The following is a 27,227-nucleotide window of genomic DNA, read 5'->3' as shown; positions in this document are numbered from 1 at the left end:
CATAGGTTATGCGTTCACTTTTTAACAAAATTTACCATACATTGCAGAAAAAAAGTCAAGAAGACATGCAGACATTTAAACTAAAATATTCCTTATACATGAGAAAAATTATTTTTGCTTTTTCTATTGTTGAAAAATCGAAATTCGAAAGAAAAATATGAAACAGGTTACGTACAAGATTTGGATATATGTGTATGTAAATATACCTACATACCCTGAATATATTTTATGGCTGTGAGATTACGCTTTCTGGAGATAAAATCTAGAAAACCGAAGAATCAAATTTAAAAAATCTGAATTAAATAAAGAAAATTATGTCAACCTAAAAGATTTAAGAAAAATCTATTTTTATACAAAAATATATTATTTTTTAAAAATTGCATTAAAAATATATACATATATATAATTAATTATGTGATTCATGTGTCTTTCTTTCATATATTTGATAAATATTTAAAATCATCTTTCACGTTTGCAGGATTCTAAATTCATTTGCGAAGAAATTAAAAAATAATAAAAATATAGACTAAAATAAGAAGTTTTGAATAACTTTATTTTCTCAAATAGAATCTTAAATTAAATCTGTAATTTTTATTTAAAAATAAGTGATTTTCAAATACACGCATATATGTATATATTAATATTATATATTTTTTTTGTAATAACAATATTTATAGTTACTACATATGTAACTAATAGCACTTTGTATTTAAATATCTTTAATATATTATATTAAGTATTTTGAATAGAAATTAGTTTTAACTTAATACTATATGTAATAGTTCTATATAGTACCTCTATATATAAATCAAAGTAGTTCTTTGTGAATTGTTTCATTTGTTACTAAAATTTATCTACATTGCGTTTTCTAATAATAAATACAAATAACTAATTTCTCTAATAACCATCTTGCATAAATATTTCTTCATTACAATAAAATAACTTTGGCTATAAGAGCCGAAGGAATCTAAATAAGTATATGAATAAGTATTTTTATAAAATAATTTTAAATTTCACAAAAAATGTGACTATATATATTTTAAATTAAAGATTGAAGATTATTATAAAAGATGTACTGCTTTATTTAATGAAATCACTTTTTTTTAACATTATTCATATGCTTTAAATGTTATGATGTTATGGAACAGTAACATTTTTACATAATATGAAATAACTATGTATAAATAATGTTGTTGACAGTATTATATGAATTTGATGAATAATATTTTAATCAACTATATTTTTACACAATTTATAAAACATTTGCATTTTTTTTCAATCATCTCTCTCTCTCGTTCTATGCCTCGTTTTTTGAATAATTTGCTATTATTATTGACTTTTGTATAAAAGCAAATAAGATTAACAAAATCAAACTTATTTGATTCTACAAATTATTATAAAATGAATAGAGAACAGAGATATCTGCTTTATATTTTACTGGATTAAAAAATATTGATTTGTTCAGTTTTATATATATATAATGATAAAATATTATTTATTAAACATTATTATAGATTTATAAAAACTTTTAACGTATTTTCAAACATATATTTTTAATCTACAGTTACAAATCAAAGTCAGAAATATTGAAATGATAAAATATTCTAAATAATACAATAAATAAAAATTGAAAAGCATTTATTATAAAATTTTATACCAAAAGAAAACCAAAAGTATAAAAACAAAATGCTACAATTTAACATAAATATTTAAAGAACGATTAATAAATGAAGCAAAAGGTTTACGAACGAGAACCTTGTACTTATAAAAAAAAAGAAAGATTAGATTTTTGACTTTTGCATGAGTTGTATCAGTGCTTGCCAATCACCAAGTTTGATATCTACCCTGTATGCTATATCTGGTAAAAGATTCATAACTCTTCCTGTTATTTTTTTATTTTCTTGGCATTTGCAAGACTTAAAAGATACTTCATAAACGACTTTTTAAGTACATAGAGTAATAACATGGCATATAACACATATGTTATCAGATCAAAGTATCTGTGCCATTGTAACATGGCACAGATAGCACTGCCTCTTTCTTTTGGCCCCTGTGGTCAATAAATTTATGATTCTATAAAACGTTGAATATAACGATTAGAAAACGAAAATGTGATACATATAAGATTTACATTTTAGGTTTCTGGCAGTGCTTCATCAACAAGTTTATATATTTTTTATTTGGAGTATATTTATATATATTGGCTTTCTTATAATTATTGCATTAATTATATCGCTTTTTATCATTGTAATAAAGGGGCTAATCTTTAAAGATTGGTAAACACTGATCCGCGCCTGAGGAAACAAAATTATTTAGCCTTTTCAATCTTGATTGGTTTCTTCATTTTTCTTTAAATTTTCCATTTTATGTTTCCAGTATATGTATTCTTCATTATTTTTATTTTCTCTTGCCTTCTTTTCTTTAACTTTTGCCTCATTCTCATCCTCTTCTTCCTTTTTCATTTTCCATTCCCATACCTCTTTCTCTTTTTCCTCTTCTTCTTCTTCTTCTTCTTCCTCTTCTTCTTCTTCTTCCTCTTCTTCTTCTTCTTCTTCTTCCTCTTCTTCTTCTTCTTCCTCTTCCTCCTCTTCCTCCTCTTCCTCTTTTTCTTCCACTTCTTCCTCTTTTTCTTCTTTTTCTTTTTTCTCTTCTTCCTCTTCCTCTTCCTCTTCTTCCTCTGTTTCCTCCTTTTCGTTTCTTTGCCAGAACTTTGATTTTTCATTTAGTACATCTTCAACTTCTGCATTTGTTTTCAAAGTTTCTTTTTCCTTTTCACCTCGAGCATTCTCCGAATCCTATATATTAAATATAATTATTTTTTTTATGCAATTGAGTCTTAAATTATAAAACAAATGAAAGCAAATAATAGATTATAAAACAAATATAAGATTATTTGTACAATATAAGACGAGTCTCATGCAATAACTTTAATGGAGTCAAATCTTTACAATTAAAAAACAATAGTAAAAAAATTGATTTTATTCTTTAACTGCAGCATGCAAGTGTTTTTTTAAATTTGCAATAAACAATATTGAAATGTACAAAATGTACAAATCATTATTTCTATATTAATTAGCATTAAATCACGATGTTATTTGAAATTAACTGCAAAGAGAAAATTTTTATTTATTTAAAATAACATTGTGTGTGTGAATCTATTTTCTTATTATAAATATTATTTATAAAATACAATATCATTATGATACTTTTCTATTCTTTCTAACAAATTTTTAACTATAATGTTTAACTGTTGTTAGTTATCGTAACTGATTAAATGTGACTGATAAATTGATATTATAAAGTATGAAGTGTTCATAGATTCTTGAATGTTTAAAAACACAATAGTTTTATTATGTGTAACAGCGAAATAGTATTTAAAAGAACACCCCTTTCTTATTAACAAACATACTAATGACTTGGGAAAATTTAGAATACCTCGATAAATATTCATTTTTCGAACGTTTTACTTTAATATTTAAAACAAAGAAAGACTACATTTATATTTTGTAACATGCATTATTAAGTCTGTGAAAAAATATCATAGAAAGTTAGACACTAAACTAGTCAAATTTTTGTTTAATCGTTTTTTTTTTATTAATCATTAATCGTTTCATTAATCATTTAATCATTAATTGTAAAAAAGAGATGACTCAAATTATGTACTTTATTTTTGTGTAATAACCGTTTTAAATGACATTAGAAATATCATAATATTTTATATCTTAAATATAATATATGACACGAATATTGATATGTGTGTAATGGTTAATATGTTAAAATAAGTGTAGTTTTTAATTAAATGCTGCAGTGTTGTTTCTTGCGAAAGGCAATTTGCATAACATAATTTCATTCACTAGCATCATGTATAACAAGAATTCATTAACTTTTTTTTATAAAAATAAAATTAAAAACAAATTCACTCCATTTAGTCAGATAATATATAATTTGCTTACATGGATGTAAAAAAACATTAAATAAAATTAAATTACATGTTCTCATAAACAAAACACACTTCTCCATTAAACAATATATTGTGTTGCTGGAATAAATTGCCAAACCATAAAATTAGCTTCAAAAATTTGGCGATTTAATTCAGAAACTTTTTATAATAAAACTTCTATTAACAAGCCAGTATGTGTCATAATAAAATTAAAATATAAAATTAAAATATTAGTAAAACATAAGTAACATAAATAAAAGGCAGAAGGCACTAATGTCAATTAATATCTAGAACAAATCACAGAGAATAATAGAAATAGAAATAATGAATAATGAAATCAGCACATTACTCATACCCATATTTATAATTGCCAAGAAACCATTCTTTGCACTGCATTTAGTTCCTGTGATTTGTGATCTCTATATTAAGTAACCTATACAGAAGTTAGGCAAACAATTAAATAAATGAAAGAATCACCAAATAAAACAAGGCTCCGCAGATTCATTTGATTCTGTTGGTAATTCTAATATTTCCTTACAGCTGGAATCTGGTCGAGGCTGATGAGGGAGAGGGTCATTTTGCCTGAGAGAACAACAGGAGCGTCGTCGTCGTCCTCTGACTTTTCTGCTTGTGTTTCTGAATCGGTTACAAGTAATTCACATTGCGGTGGTAATGCACCCTCTAAATATATAGGTTTTGGTGGCGTTTTTTCTCTTTCAACATTACTGAAATACAAAATACAATGACAATATATATTCTGTTGAAAAATCATTTAGAAAATGAGAAAAATAAAAAAAAAACATTGAAAAAGAATGATAAGTATAATACCTTGGTGTAAGGATAATGGGAGTGGTAGGTCTGCTACATTTCTGTCCACTTTCGCAACTAGCTGTCATTTCCATACCCATAACTTTAACTGTTGGTGATTGTTCTACCACATCTAACTCTTCACCTTCTCTACTATGTGATTCCGGAGTTGTAGTGTCTTCCTGTAAAATAAACTTTTATTATGATGCTCTTCCATTATTCACTTTTCATTCACTATTTGTACATATTTTTTAAATCAAACATATACGTAGTAATAACATATTAAGTAATAAAAACTTCAAAGCCATTTCTCTGATTAATTCAATAAGAGCTATTTATATATAAGCAATGCTTTTTAATATAAAAACCATACAGAATTCAAAAAGTGAACTATGTTAAAAATTTTACATCTAAAATAAAAAACATAGTATAATCTATAATCATATAATAATATTATATATAAGGCAAATATTGTACAGTTATCCATACATTATGCTCTATTAATTTTATATGTTCTATCATTAAGATATAAAATAAGCGAGTATCATACACATGCAAGGTACACAATTAGCTCTTCAAGAAGCTATAAGAACTACCATTTCATTAGCTTATATTTTTCAACAATATTTAGCATTGAGAAAAATATCCTTACTTATACAAAAGGATAATGACAATTCTGCATTTAAAACACTTAAATGTTGTTACCGCAGAATCATACTCAGAACGAGACTATCATATATAAAAAAAAAAAAAAAAAAAAAAATTATACGTGATAAACTCATTATTTGTAAAACTAGTGCACTAGAAATGAAAAGTGTCCCACAAACTCTTGGTTACTCTTGTTAGAGATATTTTCGGAGGCAAGAGATGTACCTTAGAACCGCGATCGACCCCTGCCAGACCATTGGACTTTGGAGCCTCATCTACTACTCAAAATATAAAAATATACAACGTAAATTCTATTACTGAATACATATATTCCAATTTGATATATTCGTATCTGAATGTCGACTAATGTATGCATATCATATGCATATCATATGCACATGCGCATTAATATATGCATATCAATATGGATCTTATGTACTGTATAAATATTTAAACCAACAATTTGTAATTTTTTGCAACACTTAGCATTGATATTTGAAAAAGCCAAATATTGAAGATAAAATCTTAATATTAAATGTACAATATGTTTAATGTACATTGGATGGGTAAAGCTTGTAACGCAATCAGAACACAGCGACGTGCATATTTTCTAACGACTAATAAACTGAAACTGAATTGCGTGAAAACTAATCTGGTAAACCTTGATTTCTGGCTGTGAGCCCGAGTTATGTATTACTGAACGTGATATGTTGCTCATCTGGACAACGATTCTTTCCATGGCTGCTTCCGTCTCGACCAATCGTTGTCTCAGTTGATCTATCTCTATGTCTCCTGCCGCTTCTTGTGTTCCAGCATGTACAACATTATCAAACGTAGTACAGAGTATAAGTATAAGTACTTACAATATATATGCGCATTTTTATTCTGAATCTTGCAATGTATATCCTCGCGATATAGATACGTGTGTGTTCTAATTGTGCAAACCTTGCATCATGCAACACCATTGAAAAATCTGTATAGATACTCAAGAAGACATATATATATATCTTAATTCTCCCAAAAATATATTTCTCCAAAAGAAATAGCTTCTCAGAAAAAACATTGCATTGATGATAATGTAAATGAAACATGGCTCGTAATAGTAGAAACATTAGCACATAAGCACTTACGATCCTTCAATTCTTCTATAGTTGGCGCAGTCCTATATGGCGACTTTTCCCTTGGATAATGTAGCGTACCTCCAGTCATTGCAGTAGCGAGGGCTTCTGGACTGAACACCATTTTCCGAAATTCCTTTTCAGCATCTACCCCCGGGTATTCCGAAATAATCTCGCTGTCGGAATTCTTCTTCAAGAACTGTTAAAATAACGAGTTTAATATATAAATTCTAAGTTTCCATCTTTGTCGCGATAATTTTGCAGATTTATACATTACCTTGGCAATGGTGTATAGAAAAAACAAGACTATCCCTATTGTGTATAGTGGCATAACAATTCCCATTGTACCATTTCCTTTAGGAGCTGGAACAACATGACCAGCGCCACCAAGAGGCGGTCTCATTTTTGGTATAATGTGGTCAGATCTATCCACTATCTTCGGTACAATGTGAGAGGATGGTATGGCTCTTCCCCGCTCTCTCATCGCAGGATGCATTCCGCCTGCATGAGGAGGAGTACGACGCTCCTGTCGTATAGTATCTGTAAGCATAAAAAAAATCTATTAATTTTATCTGTAAAATATATTTTTATTTATTAATTTACATGAAAATTAATTCTGTTTTAAAACGTCCATCCATCCACAAATTAGTACAAACTTGTGTTATTGTAATTAATGCAATATAATATAATTAGTGTTTTATTAACTTTCTGAAAAATTGTTATAAATGTGCCCCAAATAATATTTAATGAATTAAAATTTAGGATTTTTGTAGGAAACCTTAATGAGAAAAGTACATAATAAGTCATGAGTATGGATGTATTTGAAACGCTTTGGGCCATGTCTTGTCTGCCAAACATTGTCTGCCAACACGCTTATTTTTTTGGCAATCAGCCAAAGCAAAATGGATAACTCAAAGGCGTTTTCCATATATATACGATGATGTGATTACAGACATATATCTAAAAGTTTATCTTATTATATAAGTGATTTACAAACAATTTAGTCATCGTGTGTGATTAAAGCATATTAATTCAAATTCAATTAATACAAATATTACTATAATATTAAATTAGTATAAGAATTACAAACTCATATATATTTAAAGAAATCATTATAAAAACAACTGTAGTTAGTTAATTATTTGTAATTATATATATTGAAGTAGAAATGACACAAAGATTTATTAGTATTAAGTGACCATATTAATTCTATTTTGCATATTTTTGTAATTCTTACTGTGTGGCATCAAGATATGATATCTGATAAGATGAGGTGTCCCTAATTGAGATAATGGTACACCAAAGTTCATCTTAAGGCAAAGGGAGCTATTGAACGATCTAATTTCCTCCAACACTTGTTTGTAGGTTTTTCCCAATCGTTCCCTTTCAGCGAGAAAAGAAGATAAGTCTATGCCACATCTGGCTAGAACCTCCTCTCTACATAAACTCGCGGTTTGTGAGCTCAACTTGCTAAGCTTTAACGCATCTTTGACACGTGGATCAACTGGATGATGCCTCAATATATTTTGACACATTTCTTGCATTATATCCACTGCAGTGACATCGCTTTCAAATATTACTTCGCAGCACGCTACACATAATAACTGTATACAGTATAAAAAGAATATTTTGCAAGGTATATTTCATATTTAGATATAATTCCTGTCTATTTGACTCTCCACAGACATGCGAGACATCAAAATTTAAGTTATTTATAAACAAAAATAGGTAAAAAAAAGTATAATGTCCACCAGACATATAACAAAATATTTTTAGCTAGAATTTTACGTCATTAACAATCTTATCTTACACGTGAACATTGGAATCTTACCAGAACTGTCCGTCGTAGAGTGATGCGGGGTGACAGATGCTGTGAGCATAGGGTGGAAAATTTTCGGCCATAGCACCGCGAAGCAGCTGGCCACAATCGCGAGTATAAAAATCGTCTTTCTCGGTCCGAAATCCGTTATCTCGGCCATTTTCGTAATAGGTTCGTCGTTCGTAAATGCGTTTCGCGCTTCGAGAAAACTTCGATAAAACTATAAACGGATCGCGTATCTTCCTCACGTCCAGGCACACGTCGAGACGAGATGAAAGCCGCCGCAGCGCACTGTCGTCTGCTATTTTTGTCATACCGCAGCAGGGCTGTATCGAGACGTCGTCATCGGGGAGAGAATTATTGCTGAGAATTAAAAAAAATGATATCGTAAAATTATTGCAAATAAAAAATCAGAGCATATTTATACACATAATTATGGAAATTAAACTATACTGAAAGATGCTTGAAAACGTTTCATTCCATCTCAAGTTATACATTCATAAAAAAATTATATCATCAGTGGCAATTATAGATTTTATTTATTTATATTTTTTAAGCTCGAGACATATGTTTAAGATAAATTTTTTTCATTACAGAATAAATGTCAAAATAATCTCTCTTCTTCTTGCTTCAATTATGTATGAAAAAAGAATGAATAGAGATTTAATATTTGAATAAATATTTTACAAAAATCTCATTGCCTTAGGTCTAGGATTAACTCATTGGCTGTTACAGGAATGAGCTAAGAGTTGTGTTAAAAATAGCAGGCCCTGGCAATGTCACAAAAGACCTTGCCCGATATATGTATATATGGCTGATGTACATATAAATGTAAAATATCTTTCCTCTTACGTTTATTTATTTGAATATAACACATTGGAGCAATCAATAATAAAGTTAATACTTTATTTATGATATAAGTTATGACATCGCATAAATTTACAAAATCCTAAATACTTGTGCTGCAATTTAAGTTTTCATTCTGGTCCACCACGCTGTAAGATAACGCACAAGTGTTATTAGCTATAGAATTAAATCTTTTTTAGAATACAATTATATATACGTGTATTATATCTACATTTATATATTAAATTAAGTAAATGAGTGAAAAATAATTTTCAAGCGCGCAAAATTGATGCCATCTCAAAGATTCCTGTGAAAAACAAGATTCATCCCGCAACTTACATTAATATATTCGATTTCCTTCTGATCTATCGGCCGTCTCTGATATCGCAGAGGCAGATGAATGTCTTCAATCGTCGGCAGAGCTATCACTCGGGGCCCCGTTGAACCTCCCGTGCTTTGGGACGGCCCTGATCTAGATGGAGCTGCCGTCGTGCCTGCAACTGCTGCAACAAATCTCGGCGTTAGCGGGATAATTTTTTTCTTTTTCAACGATATCGCGTACGATACGGCATCGATTGCGTGCCGGTTTTGCTTCTAAGTTACCTGCGCGATTAACGCCACCCTTGCGAAACTTGATCATCGGCACGTGCGGCTGGATCACCTGCGAAAAGATCGGGTCGTTAACCTGGAGCGACTTTAGGAGAGTCACATACCGCGTAAATGTACGATCGATTGTTCTTTACGCGAAATCACCGCGAGACGATTCGCGATCAGCTGATCCAGTACTGACCTTCCAAGTCTTGCTTGCCATCATAATTTTAAGAAGAAAGGCCGCGATATCCCACACTAATTTCGTCTAGCAGAGATGCTCCTCTCGATGCATAATCGTGCAGCAACGTATACAGATGGCGTTTTCGCAGGCTCCATTAACGAGGTCGACGCGCGATGTTTACATTAGTGTATAATAGAAAAGAATGAATTTAAAAATATCTTGCACACACAATTCAACTACATATTTTAAGGTAAAAAAAATTCAATCTATATATTTAATTCACTCCCTATAATCGTTGCAATTCTTTGAAAATATTCTGAGAACATTTTTATATGTTATTTCTATATGTTTGATGTGTTTTATAATGGTTATGTGGCAGAAATTTCTCACATTTTGATGATTATTTACTCTATTTACGAGATATTGAATATAATAGCTAAAAAAGATCCGATACTACAATTCGAGATGTATGGAAACAAATTCTATTGTGTTCTTTTAGTCATGTTACTGATGTTTAGTTTCTTTTTTCCTTATTATCATTCTTATTCTTCGCATAGTAACATGTACGTAACGTTGATTGATTTCTATATTAGATATATAATTGCATATAATTAAACAAATTAATGTCTCACATACACACTTTTGAATTATGCAATAAGATACTGATTCACAAAAAGAAAAGGTTAATATTAAATTGAAGTATGTATACTTAACACTCAAAATATGGAAATGATTATCATTAACTATATATTTGCTTTAATTTTAGTCTGTTCTTTCCTTATTATCATTCTTACTCTTCGCATAGTAACATGTACGTAACGTTGATTGATTTCTATATTAGATATATAATTGCATATAATTAAACAAATTAATGTCTCACATACACACTTTTGAATTATGCAATAAGATACTGATTCACAAAAAGAAAAGGTTAATATTAAATTGAAGTATGTATACTTAACACTCAAAATATGGAAATGATTATCATTAACTATATATTTGCTTTAATTTTAGTCTGTAAAATTAATGAGAAACGTTTAATAATTTAACATTAAATATGATACTCTAAATTCATTAATAATAATTAATCAAGACTCTAAGTTTGATATTATTTTGTTCAATGACAATAATATAATAATTATTGTAAGGCGATAATTGTCAGAAAGGAGATATTTGCAGGACAATAACAAAATATGTGATAGATTTGTGTATTATTATAAAAACTATTTATTAAACAGATGATCATATAAAATGTAGTCATGTGTTAGTATAGGTTTTTTTAAATATACTAGAACAACACAAGCGCATGCTAACTGTGCACCATTCTTTAATAATTTTATATTAAAAAGAATGATATTTAAAAAAAAATAATATAAAGTTTATGTAAATTCGATTAATATTTTTTGACAGAAATCAGCTTATTAAAACATTAATTTGTTAATTAAATTCTAAAATAAAAATATGTTAAAAGAATTATAATAAAATTATAATGTTGTAAATAATATGTTATAATACTTTAAACTCGAATAATATTTTTTGCCAGTAATCAACTGATTTTTGTCAAAAAATATTAATTGAGTTTAAAGTATTATAACATATTATTTAAAACATTTTAATTTTTATAACATATTATAATTTTAAAATTTAATTTGCAAATTAACGCTTTAATCAGCTGATTTCTGTAAAAAAATATTAATAAAGCGAAATGCAAATTAAATTATAAAATAATATGTTATAAAAATTAAAATAGTAATAAAATTAGCAAATTTTTACTTTATTAATACTTTTTGAGAGAAATCAGCTACTTAAAGCGTCACTTTGGTAATTAAAATTAAAAATAATAACATGTTATAAAAATTAAAATAGTAATATATTGTAAATAATATGTTATAATTTATAATATTTTAAACTTGACTAATATTTTTGACAATTATCAGCTGTTAATTTGACAGTTCATTTGATAATTAAATTTTAAAATAATATGTTATAAAATGTAAAATAGTAATATGTTGTAAATAATATGTTATAATGCTTTATCTGTGATTAATATTTTTGACAGAAATCAGCTGATAACTGTCAAAAATATTAATCGAGTTTAAAGATTTATAAATTATTTAAAATATATTATTATTTTAATCTTATAACATATTATTATAAAAAAAAAATTATCAAATGAACTCTTTAATCAAGTAATTTTTGTCCAAAAAAATATTAATAATGTGTTAATTAAATTTTAAAATAAAAATGTTATAAAAATTAAAATAATAATATGTATTAAATAATATGTTATAATTCTTTAAATTTTTAACAATTAATATTTTTGACAGTTATCAGCTGATTTCTGTCAAAAAATATTAATCGAGAATAAGATATTATAACATATAATTTACAACATATTACTATATTAATTTTTATAACATATTATAATTTTTAAATTTAATTAACAAATTAACGCTTTAATCAGATGATTTCTGTCAAAAAATATTAATAAAGCGAAAATTTGCTAATTTTATAAAATGTTATAAAAATTAAAAAACTAATTCGTTGTAAATAATGTGTTATGATACCTTAACTTCGATTAATATTTTTTGGCAGAAATCAGCTGATAACTGTCAAAAATATTAATCAAGTTTAAAGAATTATAACATATTATTTAAAGCAGTCCGTGTGTGTAACTTATTCTCATCAAAGTAAATATATCTTTAGTTGTTCTTCATCCTGCTGACGATAATAATGTTACTGAATTGTCCATAGATTTTATAATAATTTTTAATCCTTTATAGAGAAGTGTTATTCAGCTAAATGTTTGTCCTAATCATTAGTCAGCGACTTATAAAATTCATCATATTTATTTTAATGTCATCAGGATCCTGGTCCAGATTGGCTTTATGTTATTAGGCTTTTCATTTTCTATGTTCTTCTTCTTAATGATCTTTTTCTTTTTTTTTTTTTTTTTTTCTTATTATTATCCTCTACATAATCCTTCATATTCTCAACTGTTGGTTTTCTCTTTGTATAATCGCAACATACTGTTCTGCAATATAAAAAGTGACTCACGAGATTATCATATTCACGCCGAATTATAATGACATCTTACAATCTTGCAAATAGAAAAGAATTAACAATGTCAGTGAAAAATGTTATTGCGCATTTAAAAGATTTCTTACCTTTGCAGCTATTGACTGTATTTTGCGATCGATTCGGTGTAAATTTACCTCGAAATTCCGCTAACCAAATTCCGTAGCGTGAGATTGAGCAAGACAGGAATGCTCCTTTTATTTATACATACAATTTTAAAATGTTCCAGAATATATTTAAAATTCCGGCCCGTTCTTTTACCTTGCATTTCCGATAGTAATGCGATCTGCGAACAAATACTTTTACGATTTATTGATGCGAAATAAACCGGGACATATTTGAATAAATACATCTCATATATTCAGAAGTCATTCAATGATTTTATCTGTGATGCAATTCTTCAATTATCTTTGTTTTTTGTTGACAGTGATATGATCCGGAACAACACGGACCTGAAAATGCATGATTTTGCTACGACACAGCTAAATCAATCTCTTATCAGCCTCGTGGATCATGAAGAAAAAAAGAAGAATGGATGATATGAAGGACCCGTAACAATTATGATTCAGGTAATTTTAATCATTTTTTACGTCGTGATATAAAAATTAATTGATCGTTAAATGATGAAATAATTTGATATCTCCGTGCTTTTTTAATCTTATAATTTCAAGAATATCGTACAATTAAAATGATAAAAATTTTACGCTATACACATATACGTATATAAAAAATTTGTGAATAAATAACAAAAGGAAGATACCATTCACAGAATCGATCTTAAAATCCTTGAATGCAGTGAAGCTGCGATTAATATTATAGAATTATTACTATCGCGAAAAGAGAACGTCGTTTCTGCTTATTTTAAATTTTGTTTTTTAAATTTGCGCGCAGAAAGAAATTTATTTAAATGTAAATTCATCATTTAATGTTCAAAATTGTTTTAAAGAAACAAGAAGGCTCGCAAGCAAAAATTTTAGAAAAAAAATTAGCGAAATGAATAAATCTGATTGCCTTCTTCTGTCCTGCTTGATATTGTAAAATATATAGATAATGAAATTTGGTATTGTTCTAACTTCTGCATGCAATTTGAACAAAAAGCCAAGAATTTTTCCTGCAATATCACGCCGGACGTGTTCGTTCCTGTGGTCGCATATACATATGTATAATTGGTAAACATATCCCGGCTTCTTTTATTGTGGGAACCATCGTCGTCACGCACCGTGTCGGCACACACTTAAAATGTAACGTTTCATAGGCACAGCGTGTGTTTAATGAAACAACTCGTTCCGTTCTCGCGAGGCGTGCCTTCGATATGTTAATGCTTCGAACTCACGATGTGCACAAATTTTTACGCTTCTGCCGAAAGGCAGGGTCAAAATAAATTATATTATCAATAGGCTCCTCATGAGAAATCTGCCCATAGAGATCGCAACAATATATATCTGCAACAATAAGAAAGCATTATATTAAAAATGATATAAACGCGATTTTCGAATTGACGAACTTATTTTAAAAATAAATAATATTTCATTAAAAATAAATTATTCTAAAAATAAATAATATTAAATTAACTGAAATCAATTTAATTAAAAATAAATAATATTTATGATAAATAAATTTAAAAAATAACTCGTGTCTCGAGCTTTTACGTAGCATTTTTCAGAAGTTAAATCTGCGGAGTAAAAATAGAAAAAAAAAAAAAAGAATAGCCGTTCATTGTGTAAGTCTTCGTCGAATTGGGACGCGTCCCGCATTTACGCTGATGGTTCCGGTGCGATATAACGACGTAACTTTCTCCAAAGTGTATGATTATCGAAGTAGTCGGACACATTATTATTTTCAGCCGTGATGTAGGTGCGAAGTAAAAATGTGCGAGAAAAACGTGCGATAAAATAATGCGCGACTTTGAAAAGTCCTCTCCTCTCGACAGGCCGATCACGAGTCATCGACACTAACGACAATTACAAATGCCCAACTCGTAGTTTCACGCACGAGGGGAATACAGAGAGCCATGTACACACAGCCACACGACTTAGACGACACTCTCGCATTTGCCTGTTCCTTACATATTGCGGTTGCAGAATCGACGAATACGTCGCTTATATATTTCTTTATGTGCGTGGATCTGTGTTTGCACGGTTCTTCATACTGAACACTCGGCCCATTGTGAGGACCCAACAGCTGAAAATTATTCGACACAATACTATAGGTCCTTTCTGTTTGAAAACGTGGGAGAGAGGAGTGATCTTGCGGGATCTTTCGCTATTTTTATTCGATAAAGTCAGCGACAAAATCAGAATCAGCGTGACACATCAATAACTATATGATTGCCATTCAAATTATTATCGTACATATCTAATAAAACATGAATAAGATATGTAAATCATTATGTATGTGTCATAATACATCGCATACATTGAGTCATAATAGAGAGATGTCAATAGGTTCAGCCGTTGATATCTATAATATAATCGTGAACTTAAATTCTTTTTTTTTCTGGCACTGCCTTTCTTACTCGATAAGTCGATGCCGCAATGATGTCCAGGACACCTCAGGTGTAACAGTTTCGGCGTCTCGGTGCTTTATTTTCGCTGAAGCGTAGAAATGCATAAGGGGAAGATTGCTGGAGTTGATATGGCGAGGAGCTTAACTCCGGTAACCTAGCTTTATGATGTAGAATAAAACTCATACAGCTAGATAACCAAAGAAAATGTCCGCGCCAAGAGATCCTTTTCAACATATAATCAAAGATTTTCGTGCTTCAACAAATTAAAGAAAATGCACGAAGAAGAATACTTATCATTCGTAATGCAAGCATATATATAATCTTTCCTCTCTTTCGACTATAAATAACAAAAAACCATTAAAATCATTTTCTAACATTTTTTGATCATCATATATTCGTTGTTTCTACTTGACATAAAGTGGTAATAATGCCTAGAATAATTTATATGCATAGGAAATTTTTTGGGAGGGTTGCGGATTCGCTCTTTGAAGTATTGAGATCCTTTTCAACATATAATAAAAGATTTTCTCCAATTGTGATTTTTTTCGTGAATCGCTAATAAGAAAAAAAAAATGAAATAAGTCTGACAAGCAACAGCTTATATATATGTTGCAAATAAAAATATTTTTTGCATTGCTACACAGAAGATTTTAAAAATAAATTTCTAGCTATTTTCAGATAATACTGTAAGCTGAAAATATAAATTATATTTTATTTAGCTTCGCGCTATATAAATATTATAGTAAAATAATTCTTACTTTGTTGGAATAAATATTCCGCTAATTACTTTTTTCTTATAATTGTTGAGCGTGGAATATAAATTGTGAATCCGTGAAATCTCTCTATTGCCAGTTGGAAGGTAGTCCTCCGCTTTCCAGGTTGCAAGATCCGATCGCATCGACATATAATACACTCGCGGCCATCGCGTCTATTATCTGAAACAGATACAGAGAGAAATCGTAAATCGCTTTACAACAATCGTCCCTTTGTTGTGCGTAAGCGAATTGATCGATATGCGTGCGCGGTGGGGAACTGAAAAGTGAAACAGCCGTTGACATTTCGGAGTGAAAGTCGCGTAACCTGGACCCGCGGATACATAATGTGACGATAACTAAACATACGTTTGAAAACTCTTATAAAAGGCCTTTGCGTTGAGAGGACAGAGGACCGACTCTTTTTTCAAAATTTCATAATAATTATATATATGAAAAAAAAAATTATATGCGATGAAATATGACTCGAAGCTCGATTCGATATTTGCCTTATGGAGATATAATATGCATTAACATAATTGATATAACTATTATAATTATCTTCGGTTCTGATTCGATTTTAAGTAATCTTGAAACTATTCGAACAACTTTTATATATTTATCTGACATCGCGAAAAAGATGTACATCTATATTAGATCCTGCACCATGTGCTAATTGTAAATCACATTACGTGCTTCGTCACGTCATATGTAATTACCCAGCCGCATTGACACGTCATTTGAAGTCTCGTGAATTTCAATTTAACGAGAATTTTAATCAGCGATTAATTAATGCAGTTCACGGAACGATATGAGTAAGACTCGGGCGTGTATTTTTCCGTATTTTACATGGATATCGTCGATTTTTCATATTAAAGATTGCGTTGTATCCCTACACACCGAATCTTTTTATTTTTATTTAACATTATCAGTTAAATGAGCAGTTTGTCAATCACGTGTTACCAGGAACATTTATAATTATAAGTACAGAGTTATATTTATTCTCGTATATCGATTCTTAATTCTCTGTGGCGCGAGAAGATATTATCCGTTACGTTGTAGAATTGCTTATTAAAGTACTTTTCATCGAAGTCGAGTCGACAAATATGTATACAGACCGGTATAAAGTTTCGTAAGAACATCCGTTCGGAGAAAGTTATGATCTTGCTATATCGTACCGTATATATCGTTCGTATCTGGATTCGATTTTATTTTGAAACCGCTCTCTTAATCTCTGTTTTTTCTTTCTCTTTCACATACACACAATCTTTACGTCGCTCTGTCTCCTTCAATCACAAGAGCAGCAACACTTTCTGCTCTTAAAATAAATCTCTGCTTTCAAAAAGAAAGGTTTTGCTTGTCGCTTTATCGCAAAGTCGCCCGTGGCGCTTTATTATTATTATTATTATTTTTTTTTTTTATAAGTTATACATTGCGCCATAAAAAGAGGCAGCCCGTTATCGTTCCATATTTAACGAACGCGCTTATCATTGTGATTAGAACGTGCTTGATAACAGAAATTGGTGAAAATGTGAAAGCGTGATCATGCGAATTAATTTACATTAAACAGCTGTACGCGTACTACACTCTATTGCGATATAGCCTATGCGCAACATGACATTGCAAAGAATGAGGATGAATTGAAAATAATCTAGGAAAAATCATACAGGAAGGTACACACTTAATACACATATAAATCCGTAACTTTTACAGTTTTAGGATCACGAGTATCAGGTCGGGTCAGGTTCAGTAACACAAATAAAGCACGGTGCACGCAAATAATAAAATTATAAATAATTCGTGACGAATTCCCTCTATCCTTCATTCGATCGGCACTTTAGAGTTCGCTTGAGAACAGCTTAATTTCATTATCACGCAGTCACAACGCACAAAATGTCAAGGACGACCGTCTGACGATTCCGTTCCCGTCAAAATGACACTTGCTCGCTGCCGTATTTCGAACACGAATAAAAATTCCGACCTCTGTCCAAGCGATTCCCGATTCTATCGCGAGCTTCTTATCCGAACCGTGAAATCGGACGTCACGTATAGCTGACACATTAAACCCACGTATGTAAGTAAAACGTATCTGCCTGTGATAAGTCCGACTGCGATTAGATTGGCCTTCGATTTCTCGCGCTTGTCTGTCATCGTTGTTACAACTATATCATCGTTTATTATCCCACCTTTCGAGGATATTTCATATTTGATGTCCCGGTACACTCAAGAAAAAGGCATGTTCGCTGATAAGGCAGCCAAGTTGTTTGCGAGATCAATGAACGGCCGTCATTAATTTGTTATGCGATCGAACTGTGTTGATTCGAATGATGCAAGAACAAAATTTTCGATATCAATAACGTGTAATTTTTATAATTTTCTCCACGATTATATGAATACTTACACTTTCGTGAAATTGAAACATGTATTTTTTTTTTAATGAGACTTTAAATGATACCGCTGATATCGTGCCCGAATTAGATAAAAAAATTTGTGGAATGCTCGAACATTTAAAGTAAAGAATTACATCGAAGAATTCTCCGAGATAACTTTAGCTAAAAAATCTCAAAATTTAAACATTATATAAATGAAAACTCTTTAATTATAAAATATATTTTTTTGATATGACAATATGATTGTCGCATATATTAATAATATCAAACGTAATATCAAATTATAGATTGATTATTAAAGTATTATTAAAATATTTGTGTGAATATGAATATTTAAATATTAAATTTTGTAAGATTATTCCTGATTTTGATTATGGAAAATTATAAGGTACTCTGTATCAAAAACAAACCTATAAATCACATTAACATTTTAGCACATTTATAATGTTTTTGTAATTTTATTCACGGGCGTGTTTCCACATGTGCGAGATCTTATAACTATTTTTAAATTCGAAAAATGACTCGACTCCTGTGACGTCGCTTTACCGATCTAATTAACAACTTCACGTACGGTTCAGCAAAGTCTCCGGTATATGATCTGTTGACCGTACCTGTTATCTCGTCGAATTCGCGTAAGCATTTTGTAATAATCCAATCGTTTGTCGACGCAAGTTCCCGAAAAAGTTCTCGATACTCTCGATCAATATTTCGCGATGACCGATAAATTCAATTTCCAACGCGAGATTTTTCAACACGATTTCCAACCGTTTATTCAAACACAGCTGCGCCAGTGCTTGAGATAGCTGCTTCACTCACAGGCATTATCATTGCGATTACAGTTATCGATTTAATTTCCCTGCCTCTTAAACTTGATATGGAAATGCAAGAAAGAAAATCAAGAAACATGGCTACAAGTTTATGCAATAAATTTTATCTGTGAAAGTTATATATATTCTCAAGGAAACAGTATCTTGAGAGAACATTGATTTAAATAACACCATTATTAAATGAAATAAAATTAGCTGAATAATATAAAAATTTATCTGAAAAGTAAAGTATGCAATTTTTAATTTTATATTCAAATTTTTTTAAATTTAATAAAATTAAATGTCTTAATTATATAAATATTGCTATTTAATATATATATATATTTAAAAAACTTTTTTGTGAAAAATAAGCTTACCTCAAATCGTATTCGTGAGTTGATGAAATGCCTTTAACTTCAATTTAATTGTCAAAAGTATATAAAACTAATATTTTGATATATTAGAGAGGAACAGTCGTCGATGATTCGTGCCGTTCGCGAAGAGTTTTGAAACTGATGAAAAGTAATCTTTCAATGTATAAATATTTATATGTCATTGATCGAGTCAAAACGAGGATAATTTACGAAAGGTCGTTCGTGGATCCTCTCTGTAATATCTCTGTAGCGCGATAATAGAATTGACAAATCGTATTTAACTTGGCTTATTGCTGGATATACTGTGATATTATTTCCAACTGTACGAAATATATTAAGTCATCCAAAAAAAGATGAAGAGTATAACTTAAACATAGAAATCGCGAAAAGTCGAAGCATAAATAATTTAAATAAAAATTTTATTTAAAAAATTTTTTATCCAAATATATATCAGAAAGAGAGAAAAGGGAGAGTATTTGACATGTTTAATTCTATATAAAACTCTGCTCTTTTGGAATAAAAAAAAAGATGAAGAGTGTAACTTAAACATAGAAATCGCGAAAAGCCGAAGCAATCGTTAAATAATTTAAATAAAAGTTTTATTTAAAAAATATTTTATCCAAATATATATCAGAAAGAGAGGAGAGGGAGAATATTTTAGCTAGTATTTGACATGTTTAATTCTATATAAAACTCTCTTGTGGAATAAAATTATTAAAGTCGCATGGAATTTATTCGCATATCCCGGGGAGAATTTCGCATTAGCTTTTTTTGAATGAAAATTCGCGTAACGCGTATGTACGTATGCAGATCGCGGCGTGTTTTATTCCTCGAACGTTCGTTCTACGATGCCGATCTCCGGCGAGTTCACCGATGCAACGAAGATCGCATGCGATATAGGCTTCCGCGCGGCAATAATACCGGTTGCGGTTGTCGGTGAACGTGCGCACAGAAACCACTCTTTGCCGGTATCGAGCTAGCTATCGTCAACCGAGAGAAATCTATTCCAGAAATAAAAAATTAAAGATATATTATAATTATATGTATAATGAATGTAAGATGATTAAATCATACGGAGAGTGATTTTTAATTATATGATAATACTTTAAAGGCTAAACCCCTAAAGTCCAAGAAAAAGATATTATGAACATTAGTCGCTCGGATTTTATTTTTCGTGCTACAACAAATTAAAGAAAATGCACGAAGAAGAATACTTGTCATTCGTAATGCAAGCATATATATAATCTTTCCTCTCTTTCGATTATAAATAACAAAAAACCACTAAAATCATTTTCTAACATTTTTTGATCATCATATATTCGTTGTTTCTACTTGACATAAAGTGGTAATAATGCCTAGAATAATTTATATGCATAGGAAATTTTTTGGGAGGGTTGCGGATTCGCTCTTTGAAGTATTGATATGCAATTAGAAATTCTTGTATAACTGTGAAAGGGAAAATATTTTTTTTAAATATCAATGGATTAAGAGGAAGATACAATCTGACATTGGTTTTTGCCGATACCGCGAAAATGGTCCATGGTTGATGTTGCGTGCAAGTTTGTGCATAATACGCACATATGCTCCAACACGGACCAGCAGCGCACGTTAACACGATGTAAACGTGTAATCGATCGTGCTGAAATTTCTTTTAACATGCCAACGTGAGATACAACGTCGTGAATTATCATTACTTCGATGATTGCGTCTTATCGATGTGTGTGCGCGCGAACATGCTAAACTTATTTTTAGATATTATGTAAGGTTTCATAAGATATTTAAAATCATTTCAAAATCAAGAATTCGTGAAAAAGACATTTATTTGAAAAATTGAATGCTTAATTATATATACTATATTTTCTATGGAGAACATCTTCCATCCATTTTGTCTCTCTCTCTCAGAAACGAGTTATATAAATTATAAATATAAGAAAATATGAGAAAAAGATAAAAATTATTCAAGAAATAGGTGTATCATACAGATTTAATAAAATACTAACAATAAGCCAGACAACACGCGCGTCTAAACGATGACTTTGAGATATATTTTAGACACTCTGTGTTGTTTGGGTAAGCATATTGATTCGTAGAAACAAAAAACAAAAATATTATTAAGTTAGAGGTGATATATATGAGATAAGAAACTTGTTTCATCGTCGATACGAGTTTAACAATAAATATTAACGTATACTTTATTTTCGGGAATAATCAAATTTTCTTTACCAAATTTTTACCAAATTTTTAACTTTAATAGACAATACGTGGACGAACAGAAATTTTTCTGTCAAATTGTTTCTCCGTAAATTTAGAATTTGGAAAATGTCGTATAACTTTTCTACATATTCTATAAAAAAAAGAATCTGTTTAAACGAGATACAAAATTTTATGCAAAATAACGGTTCGATCGCGAATTGCGAGGCAGATGAAAGTAATGCATGATTATCGAGCGACAAGGAGAAAGACGCTCGAGTTGTATAGCAGCGGCTCCGCTTTTCCACACGGCAGATGTGTGCATGACCTGTTGCTAAGAGGCCCACGGAAATTCGCACGCGAAACGGTGCGAATCGTTGAAGATGAAGATGTGCGCACCGATAGTGCGAATGCGAAACAAGCAATCGGTATTTGAAAAGAAAAAAAAAAAAAGAAAACAAATTTTGAAAATTTACAATTGAGGAACCATAAAAAAATATTTAAAAAAGTGAAAGTAATATATTAATGCAGTATTAAATATTAATGATACATAAGTATTAATGACGATTAATATTGACACGAAATAGAAAATATTAAATTTTGCATTTGTCCAATTTCTATTTTGGCAATTCAAAATATTATATTGTAATTTATATTAAAAATTAATTAATTAATTAATAATGTTATAAATATAATACATTTATAAATTAAAAATGTATATAAATTTTAATAAACACTCTTTATGAAGATTAAAATAGGATATTTTTTTTAAAGATTAAAAAGGGAAAAAAATTAAAAATATATAATGGTTCCTGCTTATATTGTTCATGATACAAAACGATTGCCTTATCCTTGTCGCTCGTATTGCTAGAGAATCCTTCACGCACGGATAGTCTATTCGAATTCACCGAGATAATTAATCGACCAAAGTGTCTGACGATATTGACATTGTCATTCGGCCTTGAAGAAATTCTCCGATATCTTGAGGGAAGGCGAACTTAATATCTTCACACGTGCACACCCTACGCTTCCTTAAATCTAATCACACTTCCGTTTGATTATGCGCGCACGTTTTTATTATTTAACGCGCGCGAATCTTAAATTTGGACATTAATCTAAAAATCTATCGATTTGCAGAATTTTAATTATTTCACGAAAAATATATAACTCGAAAATCTTATCAAGAGGAATTTCAAGTCTAACATAATTTTTAATTAATATTGAAAAGCGTCGTAAAAGAGACTGACAAAAAAATGTATAAACATTTTTGTTCAAAAAGTGTGTTTTAAATTTATATGCATATTTAAAGTAAGTTTTATAAATTTGGGTTTGAACAAATTGAGTAACTAAATTTGCAATAATTACAGTTACAATTCGTAAGAGGGTGGCTCTTGCTACTGTATAATCAGAATTTTGTTCAATTTGACGTCGATTGTTTCGGTATGTTAAACCTTGAATGTAATACACGCAATACTCTTGGTAAGAGCGAAGTTATTAAGCACAAACTCAAGGTACTTCGCGCTTCGATACTCTCAAAACTGCTTATTTCAACTAATGTATCTCGTGCCGACCGGTACATGATAAGCCGGTTATATCGAAAGTGATGTAAGTCTAACGCTGAAACACGGATTTCCATAAAACGATGCGGGTAGAAAACCGCATGTATTTATATCACTTTAAGGAAAATTATAAAAATGCTGCTTTCACATATAGGTACTCTCAATATAAATCGTTAAAAAAACCTAAAATCAATACGTGTTAAACGAATAAATATTTTATTGCTTTCATTAATCCTGGAAAAAATCTTCCAGGCATTTATTTTAATTCTAATTACTTCTGCGACACCGGAGTATAAAATTTATCCGAGAATTTTATCCGCGAACGAATATACATTGTTAATAGTCCTTCAGAAATACATAAACTGAAATTATTGTAAAATATATTTAACATAAAAATTGCACTCGAAGAAATCGACATTTTAAATTAAAAAAATTTCTAATTGTTCTATTATTTCTCTCTCTATTCGTTATATCTTTCTTTAGTCAAATCATATTATTAATTCGAACGATTCTTACTTATTATATACAAGATTTATAGTAATTATTCTGACTACGGAAATATCACGGAAAATTTCAATATATATAATGTCAATATATTGAATATGTTGAATATGTTCTTTTTATATATAATTGTTAAAGTTAATATATTATTATTATTAACGTTTTCTTATTATTACTCCGCTCATAATAGCACAGCCTTATTGAACATATGTAAGTGAGCGGAAGAGCATTAATATGTGTGGCTCTTCTTTTCCTTTCTTAGGTAATTAATGCTAAGAACTCGGAAAATGAAAAATCCTTAATTCGATTTTTGATCCAGTCTACGACCGATATTTTTTTTTATATTTTTACAATTTCAGAAACGAGGCGTCTTCGCGAATTATGTTAATTTATTATATATACTGAATTGATTATGAATATTTCCATATTTGGTAAGGGGAGGGGAGAGGAATCTATGCAAATTTTGAAAAATAATTTCCTAATTCTCCGGACATTCGAAATTTTCTTCCAACTACAGACAAAGAGTTTTCAAAGGTTTCTCGTATTTCACTATATTCCCAATCTAATTCGCGCGAACTTTACTCAGAGCTAGAGGACGACGATTTTCAGAGTCTTCTCCCGCGAGTTGGATGACGTTCTCCAAACTGCGCATTATCACGTTTAACTATACCGCGTAGTGTAGGAAAAGAACTACATACCTGAGCAGAGAGAGAACCGTACGTGCGGCTTTGGCTCCGGTTCGGAGCACTTTCCGTGAGATTTAACTCCATCACTGTCTCCGTCGTATCAAGGACACACAGAGACCGAGAGAGAAAGAGAGGAAAGTTACACCTGGCGCGGTACGAGATGAGAGAACCACCGCACTCACTGATCAACTGAGAATAGGTCTGGGCCGTACGCACCGGTCCCGCGGCCCCACTACCTTTTCCTCTACCTCCCCTTCTACCATCATCCTGTTTTCTCTACCTGGTTGCTCCTCGATCCCACCAGCGAGTAACCGACGGATGAGACGTCTGCGAGCACCCATTGGCCTGTTCAAATCGTCGTTGTCGTGACGTCAGCGAGCCAAACCGTCTTGCTGAGAACAATGAGAGAGAGAGAGAGAAAGAGAGAGGACCGGCTCTCTCCCTCTCCTCGTCGCTTTTCGCGGGCTACGTCTCATACCTGTCCTTCGTCTTCTACCGGTTGTCCGTCCGTCGCGTCGGTCCGTTCGCCTTGGTTCCACTCGAATCTGCCTTGGATCTCTCATCGTGCGTCTCCTTCCACCACCCGGTAGATCCGTTCTACCGTGGCGAAGAGTCGGGGATCTTTCTTTTTCCCTCTCTTTCCCATTTATGCCGGGTCTTTCGCTCACGCGTGGTTTCCTGATCCCGCTCTTCGGCGTCCTTCGCTTTATTCTTGCGTCGCTCTTCTCGGCGGTAATCGGTTGATCTTTTTTTTTTTTTTTTTTTTTAATTGGCCGCAATCACAGGCAGGTTTATCCGTAGCGAATGTTGGTAGACGAAGATGCTGACAAGAGACGCTCGGTTGCGCACTCTTGCTCTAGCCTTCTTCTTGTTCCCGAGCTTGTTCTTTGCGGTGCCTTCGAACACCGTTCGCCTTCGCCGTACATGGTCCCTTGACGTTTTGAACACGGTACTTCTGCGGTCTACTCCCGCAAATGTTTACCTTTACCTTAGCGCTCATCCGCTGTTCGGCGTATCTTGATGACGGTGATCGTTGTTTCGACGATGCGGATGCTGTTTCATTGTGATGCAGCTGGTAGAAGACATTGGCTACGGGGAAAAGTATTGTTTCGTGTGTACAAAGAGCTCTTCTTCTCGAACAATTACATCATTTTTAATACATGTTCTCCAGTCTTCTTCCATTCTGATTCTCGAATCCTTGATAGCATCTTTCTCTCTTCTCTCGATCTTCTCTCTCCCATCAGTTCTTCTCTTGCCTACAGGTCTTTCTTCTCGTCACGTACCTTTTTTTCCTCTCGCTTCGAACTTTCACAATCTTTTTACACCGTCCACCGATTCTTCTTTCCTCGACGTTCGTCGTCGACTTTCCTTCTTCGCTTTTTTTTTTACCTTGCAGTGCCATTATTTCTTCTTTTGCCGGCTGTCCCTCTTCGTCCTGGTGCGCTGAGGTTCTCCGCCGCTTACACCCTCATCTCCCCGTTAACCCAATCTCTCTTCTGGTGCTCCTTTCTCCTCTCCGCGCGGCGGTAGATCTTTCTCTCCTTCCAGCACGTCGTCCATCCTCCCTCCGCAGGTTCTCTTCTCCTCGTTTGCTTACACAATTCGTGCTATCTTTCTCTCCTTCTTTCTTCGAGTCGAATTCGATCCTCCTCCAACTTGGAGAACATGGTCTCTTTCGTCCCAGTCGGTCGCTGGCCGACCGGATTGCCCGCAAGAGGTTCACCACCACCGCCACCGCCGCAACAGAGCGAGAGCGGTTCGCCAGGTATATGGGGGAGACACAAAAAGGAAAAAAAGGACGCATTCCAACGGCTATAGTTGGTCCATAACGATTCCCATACGTTGAGCGCGCAACGAACAACCAATGACCCCTCTTACCGATCTCTCGCGCCTTCGCTCTCTCCCTCGTTTCCCTTCTCTCTCCTTTCTCCTCTCTCGTCGTGCTCTCGCTCTTCACCGGAATCTCTCCCCGGGTTCTCCCTCGCTCGCTCTTACGAGCCGGCTCCACGTGTCCTCCCGCTTCTTTTCCTTCTCTCCGCTCTCGTCCTCTTCCCATCTCGCACCCGGTCTCGCTCTCGCTCAGCCGCGAGTCTCATATGTATATACTGGGTGATCGAGGTAAAGGCTCGACCTCGTATGTACTTAGATAGACACGACTCTCGTGAGGATCTTTCGACGAAGATCAACCGACGTCACGATCCCGTCGGCGTTCTCTCAAGCGCTTTCGAGTCGCGTCGATACCTCGAGATGGGGAATCCCGGTAAGATAGAAGTCCCGGGGTGAATGAATTTTTCGACGCGGTTCTTGCTATCGAGAAAGGCGTACAAGGCTTATAAGAAGCGCGCGCGCGCGTTAAAAAATGTAAATTTTCTACTCTCTCTCGTTTCTTCGAAAAGGTAGGACATCGTTGCAGCGAAGGGTCGGATCTTTACGCG

The 27,227-nt window shown here is 31.9% G+C and overlaps 2 protein-coding genes and 2 long non-coding RNA genes across 9 annotated transcripts in view; 1 reads left to right on the top strand and 3 right to left on the bottom strand.

Annotated features, from left to right (window-relative positions):
* Window positions 1-1,070: 1,070 nt before the first annotated feature.
* Window positions 1,071-8,629, bottom strand: Ric-3 (RIC3 acetylcholine receptor chaperone). Of its 4 annotated transcripts, none has more exons than XM_083050633.1 (8): window positions 8,345-8,475; window positions 7,751-8,117; window positions 6,791-7,053; window positions 6,526-6,712; window positions 6,057-6,196; window positions 4,769-4,929; window positions 4,479-4,665; window positions 1,071-2,795 (listed from the first exon to the last, which is right to left on the bottom strand). In XM_083050633.1, exons 2-8 carry the CDS (start codon window positions 8,055-8,057, stop codon window positions 2,322-2,324), a joined length of 1,719 nt encoding a protein of 572 aa, XP_082906759.1. In that variant the 5' UTR covers window positions 8,058-8,117; window positions 8,345-8,475; the 3' UTR covers window positions 1,071-2,321. The 4 variants fall into 4 exon arrangements, with proteins under 4 accessions (XP_082906759.1, XP_082906760.1, XP_082906758.1 ...); XM_083050632.1 differs by lacking the exon at window positions 6,057-6,196 and adding an exon at window positions 5,621-5,673 and having other exon boundaries at window positions 1,073-2,795; window positions 7,751-8,104; window positions 8,345-8,492; XM_083050631.1 differs by having other exon boundaries at window positions 1,074-2,795; window positions 7,751-8,104; window positions 8,345-8,629.
* LOC145943175 (alpha-ketoglutarate dehydrogenase component 4) lies at window positions 8,560-10,096 on the bottom strand. 3 transcript variants are annotated; one of them, XM_083050650.1, is made up of 4 exons: window positions 9,969-10,096; window positions 9,782-9,839; window positions 9,518-9,681; window positions 8,560-8,695 (listed from the first exon to the last, which is right to left on the bottom strand). In XM_083050650.1, the coding sequence occupies exons 1-4, from the start codon at window positions 9,990-9,992 to the stop codon at window positions 8,690-8,692; spliced, it is 252 nt and encodes an 83-aa protein (XP_082906776.1). In that variant the 5' UTR covers window positions 9,993-10,096; the 3' UTR covers window positions 8,560-8,689. The 3 variants fall into 3 exon arrangements, with proteins under 3 accessions (XP_082906776.1, XP_082906774.1, XP_082906775.1); XM_083050648.1 differs by lacking the exon at window positions 8,560-8,695 and adding an exon at window positions 9,174-9,327; XM_083050649.1 differs by lacking the exon at window positions 8,560-8,695 and adding an exon at window positions 9,174-9,327 and having other exon boundaries at window positions 9,518-9,678.
* LOC145943177 (uncharacterized) overlaps window positions 10,068-27,227 on the top strand; it is a 34,957-nt gene continuing 17,797 nt past the window's right edge. The window contains exons 1-2 of the long non-coding RNA XR_014426490.1: window positions 10,068-10,200; window positions 13,456-13,597. This is a non-coding gene — a long non-coding RNA (uncharacterized LOC145943177). The remainder of the gene's footprint in view (window positions 10,201-13,455; window positions 13,598-27,227) is intronic.
* LOC145943176 (uncharacterized) lies at window positions 15,898-26,388 on the bottom strand. Its single transcript, XR_014426489.1, has 3 exons — window positions 24,805-26,388; window positions 16,322-16,469; window positions 15,898-16,225 (listed from the first exon to the last, which is right to left on the bottom strand). It is a non-coding gene; the product is annotated as an uncharacterized LOC145943176 (long non-coding RNA).

Source organism: Prenolepis imparis, unplaced genomic scaffold, assembly GCF_030444845.1.
Source record: "Prenolepis imparis isolate NDT839.2.m4 unplaced genomic scaffold, iyPreImpa1.0 SCAF_11, whole genome shotgun sequence".
NCBI lineage: Eukaryota > Metazoa > Arthropoda > Insecta > Hymenoptera > Formicidae > Prenolepis > Prenolepis imparis.
This window is presented reverse-complemented; position numbering and strand designations above follow the sequence as displayed.

Bases quoted from the DNA above. Each gene is read 5' to 3' on its own strand.
- LOC145943175 (XM_083050648.1), bottom strand. From the start codon at position 9,992: ATGATGGCAAGCAAGACTTGGAAG. The intron at 9,840-9,968 runs GTCAGTACTGGA...ATCTTTTCGCAG, and splicing joins TGGCAAGCAAGACTTGGAAG to GTGATCCAGCCGCACGTGCC. The intron at 9,682-9,781 runs GTAACTTAGAAG...GATTTGTTGCAG, and splicing joins GGGTGGCGTTAATCGCGCAG to CAGTTGCAGGCACGACGGCA.
- Ric-3 (XM_083050631.1), bottom strand. From the start codon at position 8,492: ATGGCCGAGATAACGGATTTCGGACCGAGAAAGACGATTTTTATACTC. The intron at 4,930-6,056 runs GTTTACCAGATT...TTTATTTTACAG, and splicing joins GCTCACAGCCAGAAATCAAG to GAAGACACTACAACTCCGGA. The intron at 2,796-4,478 runs GTAAGGAAATAT...TTTAATATATAG, and splicing joins GCCTCGACCAGATTCCAGCT to GATTCGGAGAATGCTCGAGG.